Genomic DNA, 18,470 nt, shown 5'->3' with positions numbered 1-18,470 from the left:
CTGGTCTCCCCACTTGGAGGGCAGGCGCTGAGTCGCCTTCGTCTCTGTCCCGAGCCCTAGCACAATGCCTAGCATACTCCAGCAACACCTCAGAGCTTGCAGACCTTCCTGGGAGGGGCTGTAGGATACCTTCTGCCCTGCTCTCTCCAGTCAGGGGCGGCACCTGGCGTGCTAGAAGCTCTGTCCATACTCGCTGCCACCGCTGTGCTCCCACTTGGAGCCCATGTCCCTGAAGCGGATGACTCTAGGGAGCAGATTTCATGTGTTCTTCACAGACATTACAAGCCTGGCTCGTCCGTTTTGCATTTGGCTTCAGAATTTGTTGTCGGGATTTCTAGGAAGTCAGTAATGAGTGATTCTAATAATTGTTTGTTCTAACTCTCCTAAAAATAACTTGGTTGAACGAGGGCAGGGGTGGGCTTGGACAGTCCTCTACAGCACTTCTCCACGCCGCCCAAGGTCACCAGTTCCAATTACTCATGAAAGAAGTTTTTGTGTGCATAGTCCCAAATTCTAATGAGTTTCCAGGAAGTATCACCAAAATCATGTTGGCATCGACAAGATGTGTTTTTTCAAGAACTCTTTGCTAACTGCTCCCTTTGCCTGCAGACTCCAACTGCACAAAATATGTCAGTTTCTGGGATCTATTACTGTAGCTATGTCTCAACTGATGGTGTCAGATTCCAGAACCGCCAAGCCCAGAGAGCTCGAGTCAGCATACCCAAAATCATACTCAGCAGCCTCTCCTCCCGAGGTCGAAACTTTTCACCGCCTCGTCCCTACCTACCCAGGACACTCAGGGATTGCTCATCCTGAGCAAGTCAGTATTTTTTGGCCTCATCTCTTTGTCACCTCTCTCCAGCTTAGCAAAGAGTCCGCTGCCAACCAAGGTCCTGAAGGACCACAGCTATGGTCAAGGTGCTCAGGGCGTCAGTCTGTAAAACGCAGCTGCATCTGGAAAGCTGCCATCTTGTCCCCATTTGGGGGGCCTCCTTTGTGGCCCACCCCATCTCTGTGTCCATCGTGACAGTCCTGCTCTGTCCCAGTCTCAGGCCCAATGAACTTCCGTTGCTGGAAAGAGGCGACCATCTGACCAGCCCCAAGGCCACAGCCTCATGCAGGCGGGCCAGTGGGCGTTTAGCACCTTCCGCTGGCAGAGGAGCTAAGCCGCAGAAATGAGCTTGGGTTACATTCCAGCGTCCGGCCAACTTGGCAGCCCCATGGGTCAGGGCTGGTGTGCGGCCAGACATGAGTCCAGCACAACTAAAGGGCGTAAAACAGAACTTTGCTGCAGAGATACGCACTCAGAGGCAGGCTTTGTCAGTGGTGCCCCGCCCACAATCCACGGTTTCTGCTCCTGTGCTCTTCCTGACCCCCCTCCTCCTGTCAGGAGTCCCTGCTCCACAGCTCCCCACGTGCATCTGGAGCCCAGCTGCCCACAGACGCTGCCTCCAAGGCTGCTAATGAGGAGGGCCGAGGGCTGTGGGTGGAGAGTAGTCTCCTTGGCCAACTCCAGCTTCAAGACAAACCTCAGCCACGTCTAACCCTGCCCTGCAAGTCCTTGGCTTTGAGGTTGTCTCTCCAGTCCTGCGTATCAGAACTTCCTTACAAGCTGCAGCTGGAATCTTTGCTCTAGAACATCAAGACCCCTCATTATGACATCTAATCTTCCCTGGAGCTGGTGTTGAAGCTTTGGAAATCAAGGGAACTCCTCACCACACACATCTGAGGTTCATCAAAAGCTGTGCCTGGGGTCCCAGCTCTGGAACATCAAAAAGACTCATCATAAACACCTGCACTTCACTGAAGGCTATAAGTGAGTTCTAAGCTTTGGAATTTCAAAGGGACCCCTCTTCGAGGACACCAAGAGTTTCACTGGAGGCTGGAGCTGGTGTCTCACTTCTGGAACATCAAGAGGGCCACTCATCATGGACACCTGAGCTTCATCGGAGGCTGGAGCTGGGGATTCAGTCCTGGAACATCAAGAGGGCCATTCATCGTGGACATCTGAGCTTCATCAGAGGTTGGAGCTGGTGTCTCAGTTCTAGAACATCAAGAGGGCCAGTCATCATGGACATCTGAGCTTCATCAGAGGCTGGAGCTGGTGTCTCAGTTCTAGAACATCAAGAGGGCCAGTCATCATGGACACCTGAGCTTCATCAGAGGCTGGAGCTGGTGTCTCAGTTCTGGAACATCAAGAGGGCCACTCCTCATGGACGCCTGAGTTTCAATAGAGTCTGCAGTTGGGAGTCAGTTGGAACATTTAGAGGGCCACTCATGGACATCTGAGCTTCATCGGTGGCTGTGGCTGGGGACTCAGTTCTGGACATCAAGGGGGCCACTCATCATAGACATCTGAGCTTCATCAGAGGCTGGAGCTGGTGTCTCAGTTCTAGAACATCAAGAGGGCCACTCATCATGGACATCTGAGCTTCATCGGAGGCTGGAGCTGGTGTCTCAGTTCTAGAACATCAAGAGGGCCACTCATCATGGACATCTGAACTTCATTGGTGGCTGTGGCTGGGGACTCAGTTCTGGAACATCAAGAGGGCCACTCCTCATGGACACCTTGAGCTTCATCGGTACCTGTGGCTGGAGACTCAGTTCTGGAACATCAAGAGAGACACTCCTCATGGACATCTGAGCTTCATCAGAGGCTGGAGCTGGTGTCACAGTTCTAGAACATCAAGAGGGCCACTCATCATGGACATCTGAGCTTCATCGGAGGCTGGAGCTGGTGTCTCAGTTCTGGAACATCAAGAGGGCCACTCCTCATGGACACCTGAGCTTCATCGGTGGCTGTGGCTAGGGACTCAGTTCTGGATCATCAAGAGGGCCACTCCTCATGGACACCTGAGCTTCATCGGTAGCTGTGGCTGGGGACTCAGTTCTGGAACATCAAGAGAGACACTCCTCATGGACATCTGAGCTTCATCAGAGGCTGGAGCTGGTGTCTCAGTTCTAGAACATCAAGAGGGCCACTCCTCATGGACATCTGAGCTTCATCGGTGGCTGTGGCTGGGGACTCAGTTCTGGAACATCAAGAGAGATATTCATCATGGACACCTGAGCTTCATCGGTGGCTGGAGCTGGGGACTCAGTTCTGGAACACCAAGAGGGCCACTCATCATGGACACCTGAGCTTCATCGGTGGCTGGAGCTGGGGACTCAGTTCTAGAACATCAAGAGGGCCACTCCTCATGGACACCTGAGCTTCATCGGTGGCTGTGTCTGGGGACTCAGTTCTGGAACATCAAGAGAGATATTCATCATGGACACCTGAGCTTCATCGGTGGCTATTGCTGGGAACTCAGTTCTAGAACATCAAGAGAGACACTCCTCATGGACATCTGAGCTTCATCAGAGGCTGGAGCTGGTGTCTCAGTTCTAGAACATCAAGAGGGCCACTCCTCATGGACACCTGAGCTTCATCGGTGGCTGTGGCTGGGGACTCAGTTCTGGAACATCAAGAGAGATATTCATCATGGACACCTGAGCTTCATCAAAGGCTGGAGCTGGGAACTCAGTTCTAGAACATCAAGAGGGCCACTCCTCATGGACATCTGAGTTTCAATAGTCTGCAGTTGGGAGTCAGTTGGAACATTTAGAGGGCCACTCATGGTCACCTGAGCTTCATCAGAGGCTGGAGCTGGTGTTTCAGTTCTGGAACATCAAGAGGGCCACTCGTCATGGACATCTGAGCTTCATCGGAGGCTGGAGCTGGGGATTCAGTCCTGGAACATCAAGAGGGCCAGTCATCATGGACACCTGAGCTTCATCAGAGGCTGGAGCTGGGGACTCAGTTCTGGAACATCAAGAGGGCCACTCCTCATGGACATCTGAGTTTCAATAGAGTCTGCAGTTGGGAGTCAGTTGGAACATTTAGAGGGCCACTCATGGACACCTCAGCTTCATCGGTGGCTGGAGCTGGGGACTCAGTTCTGGAACATCAAGAGGGCCACTCATCATGGACACCTGAGCTTCATCGGTGGCTGGAGCTGGGGACTCAGTTCTGGAACATCAAGAGGGCCACTCATCATGGACACCTGAGCTTCATCGGTGGCTGGAGCTGGGGACTCAGTTCTGGAACATCAAGAGGGCCACTCCTCATGGACATCTGAGTTCCAATGGAGTCACAGTTGGGAGTCAGTTCCAACATTCAGAGGGCCACTCATGGACATCTGAGCTTCATCAGTGGCTGGAGTTGGGGTCTCAGTTCTGGAACATCAAGAGGGCCCCTCATCTTGGACATCAGAGCTTTATCGGAGAGTGGGGTTGGAGTGTCAACAGGCTCTGGACCATTTAAGGACCCCTCCTTCTGGATGACTGGCTTCATCGGAGGCTGGGGCCCTAGCCATCGTGCACAGGACTATCCTGGACTGTCAGCTCTCTATTGGTTGGGTGGGCCTGAATTGATCTTGGTGGGACGTGCTTGGAGGCTGCCTCCTGTGAGTCTTACTGCTGCTGGAGCATCACTCAGCACCATCCACGTCTCGGTCTCCATCTGAGAATGGGGTCAGGTCTCCTGGACATGGCCATGGTTCCCAGCTGGCACTTTATCTTCGAGAAGGAGACATGCTCAGCTCCACGCACTAATGGCTGGACTCATTTTTATTTCTGTTGAGGCACCTTGCTAGAAGGGGGCAGAAAGGAGTAGGAGAAAGAAGAAAGGAAAGGAGAAGGAAGAGGAAGGAGGGAAAAGGGGGAAGGAGAGAAAGAAGGAAGAGGCAGCAGTGGCGGTGGCTTGGGCTTTGATGGTGACAGTGGTGATGGTGGCCGTCAGCACTCCCTGCCGTCAGGTTGCGTGTCCAGCTCACCTGCTCCTGCAGTGCCAGGGGGGCCAGGCCGAAGACTTCACATGGACTTGGATCCGAAGCTCTCCACCCTTGCTCCGTCTGCCCTCATCCCGCCCCAGCCGCACGCTGCTAGCCGACAACCAGAGACCTGAGCTAGGCTCGGGACGCCCCCATGAGGCGGGGCGGGTCTGAGGCTGGGCCTGTTCAGCCCCTTCAGGGCCCTGCCCGGTGACCATCTTGTGCAAAAAGTGCTGACCCAGGGCCGCAGGCAGACTGACCTGCTTAGCCACCCACTCGCCATCAGTTCAAGAATGACAACTCCTTGGCCAGGGCCTCACTGTGACCCTTGGGAATGTGTGAGGGGGGGAACGGAGAGTCACAGCCCTGGGGGAGCCCCTGGGGGGCTGCAGGAACCAGGACAGCGAGTTCAGCCCCACCACCTCTGTACCTCCCTTTCTGGAAAGAAACCTGGCATCCTATGACCGTTAGAAGAAGGAAGACCAGCAGGACCTTCACCGGGCCAGCCCTGCTTCGGGACAGCCTATCACCCTTCAGTGCTCGATGGACGGGGGACAGGCGGGGACTGGAGCAGGCTCTCAACCCCTCCCCACCCATCATACTGGCCTAAGTGAGGGGAAGCCTCAGCAAAAAGGGACACCCGACACGTACCAATCCTCATATTAGCAGCATATCCATCACTTTGTTAAGGCAAAAAGCACATTTATTGAGAGCACAACAGGGTGTGTGTAGGCCCCGGGTCAGGCACCTTCCAAACGCATCACAGGACCCTCACAACAACCCTGTGAGGTAGGTGTGCGGGCCCATTTCACAGATGCAGACGTCGAAGGCACGGGAAGTCCCCCCTAAGTCTCAGTGTTGGTGAGGTGGGCAGGGCCAGGCCTGCGTGTCCGGCCCTTGGGTCAGTGAAGTCCATCGGTCAAAGGGTGGCGGCCACTGCGGGGGAGGCCGAGGAGGGCCCGCCCCTCCTCGCAGGGGGCAGCCGGGTCCAGAGTCTTTGGGTCCAGCCTGTCCCGTGGGAATGTGTGCAGGGCGTCCCCGTGGCTGTGGAGGCTGAGAGAGACACAGGTGCAGATGAAGGCCACCTGCTCCCGAGCGCCCTGGCTCACAAGAGTCCTTAGGCAGACAGGCGGGCTGGGAGCGAGGCGAGGACACGCCTGCACGCCTGCTGAGCACCGGAGAGCCGGCCCTGCCCAGGAAAGGCCCGGCTGCCAGCGCCCTGGGCAGGGCAGGGCACCGAGCCACAGCTCCCGCCTGTCTACCCGGTGCCTCCACCCTCTGGTGCCCTGCGCACCACCCGTGCCCGCACGGGCTGCCAGAAGCATGGCCCGGTCATGGCGCCCTCGGGCCGCAGTCCCCTCTCGGCGCTGGCTCAGAATCCAGAACTCCTGGCCTTTCTACAGAGCACCCCGGCCCTCACGTCCACCTATTGCCCATTACCTTTGCATGTTTTCTAAAATAGTGGCCTTGTCCTCTTTTAGTGGTTTCTACAAATTCTCCCTGATCCTCCCATTTTGGTCTCCACCCCCTCCTCTCTAAACCTGCATTTTAAATCCCTGTACTGAAGAGCACACCTCGCCCTCGCTGTCTCCCAGAGCTCCCAGGAGTTACCCCTGCACCCTCCACTCTATCCCACAGTCCCCTGGGACAGAGTCCCGGGGGACCCAGGGCTCTGTGAACCGAGCCCCCCAGGAGAGTAAGGGTCCAGGGCACCTGTGTGACAGGTAACAAAGCATTTATTTTTATGTAAATAACCTCACTAAAGCAACACCCATGCCAGGTAGCCGGACTAGTCCCTGATCATAGCGTATCTCACACAAAGGCAGCGTTTGGTCCCACAGTGTCCCCACGTGTTTGGCCAAACCGTTTCCCAACGCACTGCCCAAATCAGGCTGCTCCGCCGGCCTCCCGCCCTGTCACCCCCCCCCCCCCCCAGAGGCATGCGTTCTGCCCTTTTCACATCTCAGTTCCAAGTCCTGTTTACGTGCATCCTCACAACAGCCCTGTGAGGAGGCTGCTAGGGCCCCCCGCCCCCCGCCCCCCCCAGGAGACAGACCCAAGCTGCCACCGGTTTAAACCCCACACATTCATCCAGCTCCAAGGTCTTGGCTTTGCCCAGTCTACGTATTGTCCGATGCAACCAATAAAATGCCAAGTGCTCAGCAGCGTCCTCAGGACCCACACCTCATCCCATGCAGGCAGCACTGGGCTAATGTGGGGGACACACCCGGCCAGGGGCCTGCATGGGCACTGGGGGCTGCCTCCAGGGCGCAGGAAGTACCATGTGCCTCGGACACCCTGGCTCGCCGAGGAGCTGTTCCGTGCAGACCCCTCGCAGGGCATGATCCTCGTCATCCACACGAGCAATCATCTCTCCGCATTTTCTCTAAGTAGGGCTGAGCATTAACGAATCCCGAATGGGACGGGAATAGCTCTAAGATGTCCTCTGCGCCGCCAGGCCAAGGTGTGCTAATGACTTGAAAGCCTGCTCGCTGCCGGAGCCAGCGTCCCCTCAGACCCCCGGCTCTCATCCCAGCCTCTCGAGGCCGTGGCCTGTGATTTCAGAGCATGCAGGGAATTCAGTTTACTGATTACTAATCAACCTAGTTTTGTGAAGAACAAAGTTGGAGAAGGCAAACTCTCAACAGAACTCAGCCTGGGAAGTGGCAGCTGAATCAAGGGTCTCGCCGGGGGGACCGCCACACAAACAAGGCTCCTTGCAAAAGTGCTCCACTCCCTTTCCAAAGGAGGTGTCGGAACGGGCCCTGGGGGAGCCCTGGCTGGTTGTCAAAGCGTGTGCTGGCTGTGGGGGCGGGGAGGGAGCGGGGAGGCTGGAGGGTAGCAGGCAAAGGTCCCGGCAGGCACCATCAGGCACCATCGCCACTGGTCAGGGCGGCCTGGGGAGGACAGCTCCGCTGGTGTGTGGTGCACCGGACAGCGCCATGGGGGAGTCAGTCATGTGGGTGACAGTGGCAGAGGAGACTCAGCCGGACGTGCTCCAGGCAGTGACCCTGGAGGCGGGAGCCACAAATACGGACTCTCACTGCTTGAGCACAGCCCTTGGCACTACACACCCTGCCGCAAAGGGAAAGGTTTGTATTGGGGATGGAGAGGCCAGAACACCAGGCCAAAACACACAGGCCGAAATGCAGGGACGGCTGCGCAGCTGCCGTGAAGCTGGGAGTCAGCGCTCGGTGCAGGGGTCAGCTGCGGCGGCGGCGGCAGCTTGGACGCGGGCACAGGTGCCTGGGCGAGGGAAGAGGCCCTCTGCTGGGGGCGGCGGGGGCGTGAAAGGCAGGGACGATCCCTGGGTGAAGTGCCGTCCCCGAAGGCCACCATGACCTCTGGGTCCAGGCGAACTCCGAGCTGGGGCCTGAAGGGAAGGAAGCTCGGGGACAGCGTGGAGCCCATTCGGTTCCTTGGACTGGGAAATCGATCGCATCACTTGAGGAAAATGGGGGGAGGATCTTCCATCAGTCCTACACCCACGTGTCCCATTAATCAATGTGACTCCAAAGACGACCATCGAGGCCAAGTGCTGGCTCTCACATCACAGGACCTGGGACCACCTTAGCGATGGCCCTGCAAAGCACAACCTAGCAACCCGGAGGCCTGGCCTCTTCCAGGTGACACAGGAGCAGGTGACAGCGCCGGGGGAAGCCCACCAGCTGAGATGCAGGCATGGCTGGCCGAAACTTGGGGGGTCACAAAGGTACTCCTGTTCTACCAGCAGAACAGAGGGCAAGTACGTAAGTCATAAATGCATAAGCCTTCCCGGAGGACACAGCCTTCCACGTCACCAAGCTGCCAAATGGAAGGTGTCACCTCCGCAAAACACAAGTCAAACACACCTGCAAGCCAATCAGAGCCAACCCTGCTCCCACTATTTGAATCTCCTCAAAATTACCCTCACTGAGTGTCTGCCTAGCCTGCCCCTTTGTATGCCTCCAGGGATGGAGGGCTCACTACATTCCATGAAAGCCCCCTTCATCCTTGACCAGTCTCATTTGAAAGCCATGGCCCAATGACCCTGGACAAACAAATCACAAAAAATAAAACACACTGTTAACAAACAGGTGCGAGATGGTCAACCTTCATTAGTAATCAAAGCGATGCAAGTTAAAATGACAGAAACAAAACTTTTTAACAGAAATAAACCAGCAATATCTTAACAAAATGCTAATGCTAACTATTATAAATTGCTGAAAGTCTTCTGAAATTAGTATTCCCACAAGAATCCCTGGCCTTTCCTTCAAAAAGCTCCACCCTAGGAAATGCCGCCAGTTACCCCTCCTTACATCCTCTATCAACCGCTCACGTACCATCCACCCGCCCATCACTGCGCCCATCAGCCCGGCACCAGCCATCTTGCTACATCTTCATCCCCCTTCCATCCCCTCTCATCGTCATCCAGCACATCTTCACCCGTCCTTCCATCTTCTCACCCACCAGCCAAACATTCACGCACTCACTACACCTTTATTCATCCCTCCATCCTCTCATCCATCAGCCAACCAAGCACCAACTCAATACATCATCCACCCTTCAATCGTCTCATCCATTAGCCAACCATGAAGCCACTCGCCACACATCTTCATCCATCCCTCTAATTCTCATCTATCAGCCACAATTTACCCACTCACTACACTACTTCAATCCTCCGTTCTCTTCGTCTATCAGCCAACCGCTCACTGACGACTCCTTCATGTATCCTTTCATCCTCTCACTCACTAGCCAGTCACTGACCACTCACATCTTCACCCATCTCTCCATCCCTTAATCCACCAGCCAACTACTGATACACTACTTACATTTTAATCCATCCTCCCATCCTCACATCCACCAGACTACCAATGGCCCATGCTCACATATTCGCCATCATCACATACATCCACCAACCAACCACCCAGTCACTATATCTTCTTCCATCCCTCCATCCCTATCCATCAACCAACCAATTACCTACTCACTACATCATCATCCTTCCCTAAATCCTCTCACTCATCAGCTAACAAAACACCTACTCACTACATCTTCATATGCCCCTCCATTCTCATGCATCACCCAGTCATATATTCAGTCACTGTACCTTCATGCATCCTTTCATCCTGTGACCCATCAGCCAACCACTAACCACACTCACATCAACCATCCCCACATTCTCTCATCCATCGACCAATAACTCGCACACTCATTACCTCTTATTCCATCCCTCCATCCTCTCATTCATCTGCCAGTCATATTCACTCACTATACTTTCATCCATCCTTAGAAATTCTCATCCATCAACAACCAATCATCCAGTCACTGTGTCTTCATCCATCCTTCCATCAGTTATTCACATTTTCAGCCATCTTTCCATCCTTCCATTCTCTTATTCATCAGCCAATCATTACTTCACTCACTATAACTTCATCCTTTTTTCCGACCTCTCATCCATTGGCCAATGGTTGACTACTCATTCATCTTCATTGCTATTTACATTCTCTCATTAATCAGCAAATCAAATCACTCACCAACTCACTACACCTTCATTCATCCTTCCATCTTCAAATCCGTCAGCCAAACAATAACATATTACCTACATCTTCATTCATTCCTGCATCCTCTCATCCATCAGCTAACAACTTACCCACTGACTCCATCTTCATTGATCCTTGCACCCTCGTATTCACTAACCAATCACTGACCACTCACTGCATCTGCATCCATCCCTCAATTCTCTAATGAATCAGTCAACCGCTGACTCACAATCACATCTTCATCCATTCCTCAATCCTCTCATCCATCAGCAATCATTCATTCACACTCACTACACCTTTTTCTATACTTCTATTGATATATTCTCATTCATTAGCCAACCATTCACCCACTCACTGCATCTTTATACATCCTTCCATCTTCCCATTTACTCATCCATTAGCTAACCAATGACCCCTCACTATACCTTCTTTCATCCCTCCATCCTATCATTCATCAACCAATCCTTCCTTCACTCACTACACTTTCATCCATTCTTCAGTCCTCTCATCCATGAGCCAGCCAGGACCAGTCATTCACATCTTCATCCATCCTTCTATCCTCTTACCCATCAGCAAACCACTGACCAACTCACTACATCCTCACCCCTCCTTCTATCCCCTCGTCCATCAGCCAATCACTGATGCAAACTCACAGATTCATGCATGCCTCCATCCTCTCATACCTCAGCCTACCAATCACCCAATTATTACATCTTCACCCTACTTTACATCCTCCCATGCATCAATCACTCATCCATTCATTCACACTTTAATCCATACTTCCAAACTTCCATTCTCTCATCCTTTAACCAATACCAACTACTCATTACATCTTCATCCTCCCTCACACTCAAATCCATCAGGCCAACCAATCCACTACTCACTATATCTTCATACATCTTTCCATCCTCATCCATCAGTCAACCAATAAGCCACACACTGTATCTTTATTTGTCCCTCCATCCTCTCATCCATCAGCCAACCACTGACCCACAGGCACACCTTCATTCATCCCTCCATCTTCTCATCAATGCCAACCAATCACCAACACATTACATCTTCAACCACTACTCCATCCTAATCCATCAGCCAACCAATCACCCACTCACTGTATCTTCACTGATCCTTCAGTTCTCTCACCAATCAGCTAATCATCCATTCATTCCCTACACCTTCATCCATCCTTCCATCCTGTCCTCCATCTGCCAACAAGTAACACTCACTACACCTTCACATGTCCCTCCATCCCCTCATCTGTCAACTAATCAATCATTAACTCATTACTCCTTCATCCACACTCCATCCTCTCATTCATCATCCAACCACTAACCACTCACATCTTTATTCACCTTACCTCATCTCAGTCAATTACTCACCCACTCACTACATCATCATCAATCTTTCTATCCTTTCATCTATCATCCACCCATTCACTATATCTTCATCCCCTTCATCATTTCATCCATCAGCCAAACATTCACCCACATCTATGTCTTCATTTCTTACACCCCCTCATCTTTCAGTGAATCAAACACCAGCTGACTACATGTTAATCCATCCTTCCATCCTCACATGCATTAGCCAACCACTGACCCAGTCATTCACATCTTCAGCAGTACCTCCATCCTTCTATGCTTTCATGCATCATCCAATAACTCATTTACTCACTCCACTTTCATCCATACTTCCATCTTCTTATCCATCAGCCAGCCACTGACCCACTCGCTACATCTTCATCCCTCATTCCATCCTCTCATCCACAACCCAATCACTGACCCACACTCACATCTTCATCAATCCCTCCATTCTGTATCCATTACACAACCAATAACCCACACTAAATTTTCATCCATCCCTCTAACATTTAATCAATCAGGCAATATTTCATTTACTCACTACACCTTCATCCACCTTTTTATTCTCTCATCCATCAGTCAAGAACACACCTAGTTATTGACATCTTCATCCATCTTTCCATCAACTCATCCATCAGCTATTAATTCATTAACTCACTTCATCTCCATTCACCTTAATGTCCTCTCAGCAATCAACCAACCACTGACCCACACACATCTTCATCCATTCCTCCATCCTGTCATCCTACAGCCTGCCAATGAGCCACTTACTACATATCTATCCATTCTTCCTTACTCTCATCCATCTGCCAGCCCATCACCACTATCTTCATCCATCCCTCCATCCTCTAACATAACAACCAATCATTCATTCATGCACTACAACTTCATCCATCCTTCAAACCTCTCACCTATCCATCAATCACTGACCCACACTCACATCTTCATCAATCCCTCCTTCCTCTATTAGGAAACAAATCACCAAATTACTACATCTTCGTCTGTCTCTCCAGCCACTCATCCATCAGCCAATAGCTCATTCACTCACTATACCTTCATCCATCTTTCCATCATCTCATTCATCCTACCGCTCACCCACTCACTACATCTTCATCCATCCTGCTACCCTCTAATCCATCATCCAGCCACTGACCCAGTAATAAACATCCTCATCCATTCATCCATCCATAAATCTCCTCATAATTCAGCCAAACAAATCACCTACTCACTGTATCTTCATTCATGCTTCAACGTATCTCATCCATCCAGCAATTGTTCGTTCTTTTCACTACACCTAATCCATCCTTCCATCCTCTCATCCATCAGCCAACAACTCACCCACTGACTGCATCATCATCCATCCTTCCATTCTTCCATCTGCCCATCCACTAGTCAATTACTGATCCCTCACTACAACTTCATCCATCCTCAATTTTCTGTTCCATCAGGGAAACCAATCACCCATGTACAATATCTTCACCCATTCTTCCATCCCTATCCATCAGCCAACCAATCACCAACTCACTATATCTTCATCCTTCCATCTTCTCATTCATTAGCCAATCACTGACCACTCACTACATCTTCATCCATCGTTCCATCCTTTCCTCCATCCGCTAATCACATCTTCCCTATGTTCACCTGCTCATCTATAAGCCCAACACTGATCCACATTCACATCTTCATCAATTACCCCATCCTCTCATCCATTCACTCACTACACCTTCACATACCCTTCAATCCAGTCATCCATGAATCAACCACTAAGCACTCATTCACATATTCATTCAGACTTACATCATCCCATTTGTCAGCCAATCACTCACTCACTACATTATCATCCATCATTCCATCCTGTCATCCATCAGCCAACCATGCACACCTTCACCACATCTTCGTCTATCTTTTCATGCTCTCACTCATCACACAACCACTGACTCAGTCATTGGCATTTTCATGCATCCCTCCACTCTTTAATCCATCGGCCAATGACTCATTTATTCCCTATACCTTCAACCATCCTTCCATCCTTTAGCCATAAGCCAACCATTAACCCACTCACTACATTTTCATCCTTTTTTATCCTCTCGTCCATCAGCCAACCACTGATGCACACTCACATCTTCATCTATCCTTCCATTCTCTCATCCATCGACCAACCAATAACCCACTCACTAAATCTTCATCCATCCTTCTAATGTTTCATCAATCAGGAAATATTTCATTCCCTCACTACAGCTTCATCCATCCTTTTATTCTCTCATCCATCAGCCAACAACTGACCCAGTTATTGACATCTTCATCCATCCTTCCACCCTCAAATCCTCTATCATTCAGCCAAACAATTACCTACTCACTGTATCTTCATCCATCCTTCAATTCACTCATCCATCAGGCAATCATTCATCCATTCACTATACCTAATCAATTCTTTCATCCTCTCATCCATCAGCCAACAATTCTCCTACTGACTACATCATCATCCATCCTTCCATTTTTCCATCCTCTCATTCGTTAGCCACTCACTGATCATTTACTACATCTTCATCCATCTCTCCATCTTCTCAGCCATTAGGCAACCAATCACCAGCTCCCTACATTTTCATCCATCTTTCCATCTGCGTATTCAACAGCCAACTACACACTTACTCACTAATTTAGGTCTTCATGCATCCTTCCATCCTTACACTCTCTCATCCATTAGCCAATCACTGACCACTCACTACAACTTCATCCATACTCAGTCCTCTGTTCCATCAGACCAACCAATCACCCACGCTCAATATCTTCACCCATTCTTCCACCCCTATCCACCATCCAACCAATAACCCACTAACTATGTCTTCATCCATCCCTCCAACCTCTCTTCCATCAGCCAATCACTCACCCAATGACCACATCTTCATCCTTCCATCTTCTCATTCATTAGCCAGTCACTGACCACTCACTACATCTTCATCCATTGTTCCATCCTTTTATCCATCAGCCAACCACAAAACAATTCACTACATTTTTCCCTGTGTTCATCAATAAGCCCACCACTGATTGACACTCACATCTTCATCAATTACCCCACCGGCTCATCCATCAGTCAATTGACCATTCACTTACTACGCCTTCACATATCCTTCGATCCAGTCATCCATGAGCCAACCACTGAGCACTCATTCACATATTCATTCAGACTTACATCATCCCATTTGTCGCTTATTCACTCACTCACTACATTATCATCCATCATTCCATCCTCTCATTCATCAGCCAACCATGCACACCTTCACTACATCTTCATCTATCCTTTCACGCTCTCACTCATCATACAACCACTGATCCAGTCATTCACATCTTCATCCATCCTTCCATTCTTTCATCCTTTCATGCATCAGCCAATGATTCATTTATTCTCTACACCTTCAATCATCCATCCACCTCTTATCCATTAGCCAACCACTGACCCATTTACTACATCTTCATCCACCCTTCAATCTTTCTACCAACTCATTCATTAACCAATCACTGACTACTCACTACATCTTCACCCATCCCTCCATCCTATTACCCATCAGCTAAACACTGCTCCACTCACAACATCTTCATCTCTCCCTCCATTTTGTTATCCTTAAGTCAGCCACTGAACCACAATCATATCTTCACCCTTCCATCGCTTCATCAGTCAGGCAAACAATAACTCACATCTTCAACCATCCCTCCATCACTCTCACGTGTCAGGCAGCCATTGTACAATTCATACATCTTCAACCCTACGTCCATTCTGTTATCCATCACCCCACCACCTACCCACACTCACTACCCCACTCATCGCTCCTCCTCTCACCCAACAGCCAACCAATCACCCACTAATTACATCTTCACCTATTATTATCTGCCAAACGATCACCCACTCATAACATTTTCATCAATCCCTCCATTCTCTAATCCAACAACCAACCATTCATTCACTCATTACACCTTCAACCATTCTTCAATCTTCTCATCTATCAGCCAACCACTGAGTGACACTCACCTCTTCATCAATCCCTCCATCATCTAATCCATCAGTCAACCAATCACCCACTAACTATATTTTCACCTATCCCTCCATCCTTTAATACAACAGCCAATCATTCATTCACTCTCTACATCGTCATCCACCCTTCAAATCTCTCACCTATCAGCCAACCAATGAAAAACACATCTTCATTATCCCCTCCATTTTTTCATGAGTATACAATCACCCAGTTATTACACCTTCATGTCCCTCCATTCTCATCCATCAGCCAATCATTCATTCACTCACTACACCTTCAACCATCCTTCCATCCTATCATCCCACCAGTTAACCAGTGATCATTCATTCACATCTTCATACTTCATACTTACATCGTCTCATCCATCAGCCAATCACTCACCCACACTCACATCTTCATTGATCCTTCCATCTGCTCATCCATCAGCAAAAAACTAAGAATCATTCACATTTTCATTCTTCTATTTTTCCATCCTTTCATTCATTATCTGATACTCATTTATTCACTATACTTCTAATTATTCTTCATCCTCTCATCCATCAGCTAACCAGTGACCACGACATATTTATCCATCCCTCCATTCTCTCATCCACCAGCCAACCACCGATTCACTCACTACATCTTCATCTATCCTTCCACCCTCTCATCCTTCACCCAACCACTCACCCATTCGCTCACACCTTAATCCACCCTTCATCATCTCATCCATTAGCCAAAACTGACCACTCCCTACATCTTCATCCATTTACCCATCCTCTCATCCATCAGCCAGCCAATCACTGACGCACTCCATCTTCATTCATCCTTTCATGTTATCACCCATCAGCCAACCTCTGGCCCAGTTATTCATACATTTATCCATCCTTCCGTCCTTTCATCAGCCTCATCAGAATGACTCAGAATCATTCATTCACTCACTACATTTCATCCATCCCCTATCTTGTCATGAGCAATGAACCAATTATGTACTCACTGCATCTTCATCCATCCATCTATCCTTCCATCCTCTCATTCATTGGCCAATCGCTGACCACTCACTACATATTCATCCATCATTCCATCCTTTCATCCATCAGTAAATCACAAAACAATTCACTGCATCTTCTTCCCTACATTCACCTACTCATCTATAAGCCCAACACTGGTCCACATTCACATCTTTATCAATTACCCCCTCCTCTCACCCATCAGTCAATCATTCATTCACTCACTACACCTTCACATATCCTTCCATCCAGTCATCCATGAGCCAACCCACTGACCACTCATTCACACACTCATTCAGACTTACATCATCCCCTTTGTCAACCAATCACTCACTCACTCACATTATCATTCATCATTACATCCTCTCATCCATCAACCTACTACTGGCCCAGTTATTCACATTTTCATCCGTCCTTCGATCCTTCCATTTTCTCACCATCAGCCAATCACTCATTCACTCACTACATCTTCATCCATCAAACGTCCTCTCAACCATAAGCCAACGACTGAACACTCATTCATATCTTCATTCATACTTTAAAATCTCATTTCAACACAAACTCACTCACCTTCCAACCACTAACCCAGTGATTAACATCTTCATCCATTCTTCCATCCTTCTTTGCTCTCATCTATCAGCCAATCACCAACTTACTATATATTCATCCATCCTTCAATTTTCTCACCCATCAGCCAATCACTTTTTCATTTACTACACATGAGCCACCCTAACATCCTTTCAATAACCTAACCACTCACCCATCAGTAAACAACTCATCAACCCACCAAATCTTCATCCATCCTTCCAGCTTCTCACCCACTAGCCAATCACTGACTGCTCACTACATCTTCATCCTTCCCTTCATTTTCTCATCCATTAGCCAATTATTAGTTCATTCATTATACTCCCATCTATCCTTCCATAATCTCATCCATCGGCCAATCACCCACTGACTACATCTTCATCAACCCTTCCACCTTTGCAACAACTCATTCATTAGCCAATCACAGAGCACCCACATCTTCATCCATCCCTCCATCGTTTTACCCATCAGCTAACACTGCCCCACTCACAACATCTTCATCTTTCCATGTTCTTATCCTTAAGTCAACCACTGATCCACAATCACATCTTTATCCATCCTTCCAACTCCTCATACATCAGGCAAACAATAACTCACCACATCTTCATCCATCCCTCCACCCCTTTCATTCATCAGCCAACCATTGCAGAACTCATGCATCTTCAATCCTATGTCCATTCTCTGATCCATCATCCTACCACTTACCCACACTACTTCACTCATCACTCCATCCTCACATCCACCTGCCAAACAACCACCCACTCATGACATCTTCATCAATCCCTCCATTCTCTAATCCAACAACCAATCATTTATTCACTCACTACACCTTCAACCATCCTTCAGTCCTCCCATCTATCAGCGAATCGCTGACCAACACTCGTCTCTTCATCAGTTCCTCCATCATTTAGCAAACCAATCACCACTAACTACATCTTTATCCATACCTCCATCCTCTAATACAATCGATCATTCATTCACTCTCTACATCATCATCATCCATCCTTCAAACTTATCACCTATCAGCCAACCACTGAACAACACATCTTCAATCCCTCCATCTTCTTCTCATCACCCAGTGACTACATCTTCATCCATCTCTCCATTCTCTCATTCATCTGCCAATCATTCATTCACTCACTACACCTTCATTCATCCTTCCATCCTATCATCCCATCAG

The 18,470-nt window shown here is 49.4% G+C and overlaps 1 protein-coding gene across 6 annotated transcripts in view; it reads right to left on the bottom strand.

Moving 5' to 3' along the window:
* Positions 1–5,495: 5,495 nt before the first annotated feature.
* LOC129066206 (uncharacterized) overlaps positions 5,496–18,470 on the bottom strand; it is a 39,779-nt gene continuing 26,804 nt past the window's right edge. For all 6 annotated transcript variants that reach the window (XR_008528668.1, XR_008528669.1, XM_054567726.1 and 3 more), the window contains one exon: positions 5,496–5,867. Coding sequence is in view for 4 of the 6 variants with exons in the window: in XM_054567726.1 (XP_054423701.1) it covers positions 5,667–5,867 (201 nt within the window). In the remaining 2 variants the exon portion in view is untranslated. The remainder of the gene's footprint in view (positions 5,868–18,470) is intronic.

This window comes from Pteronotus mesoamericanus, unplaced genomic scaffold (genome assembly GCF_021234165.1).
Source record: "Pteronotus mesoamericanus isolate MK-2021 breed Mesoamerican mustached bat unplaced genomic scaffold, CSHL_Meso_final contig_192, whole genome shotgun sequence".
NCBI classification, from domain to species: domain Eukaryota; kingdom Metazoa; phylum Chordata; class Mammalia; order Chiroptera; family Mormoopidae; genus Pteronotus; species Pteronotus mesoamericanus.
Note: the sequence above shows the minus strand (reverse complement) of the source record. Positions and strands in the feature narration are given on the sequence as shown.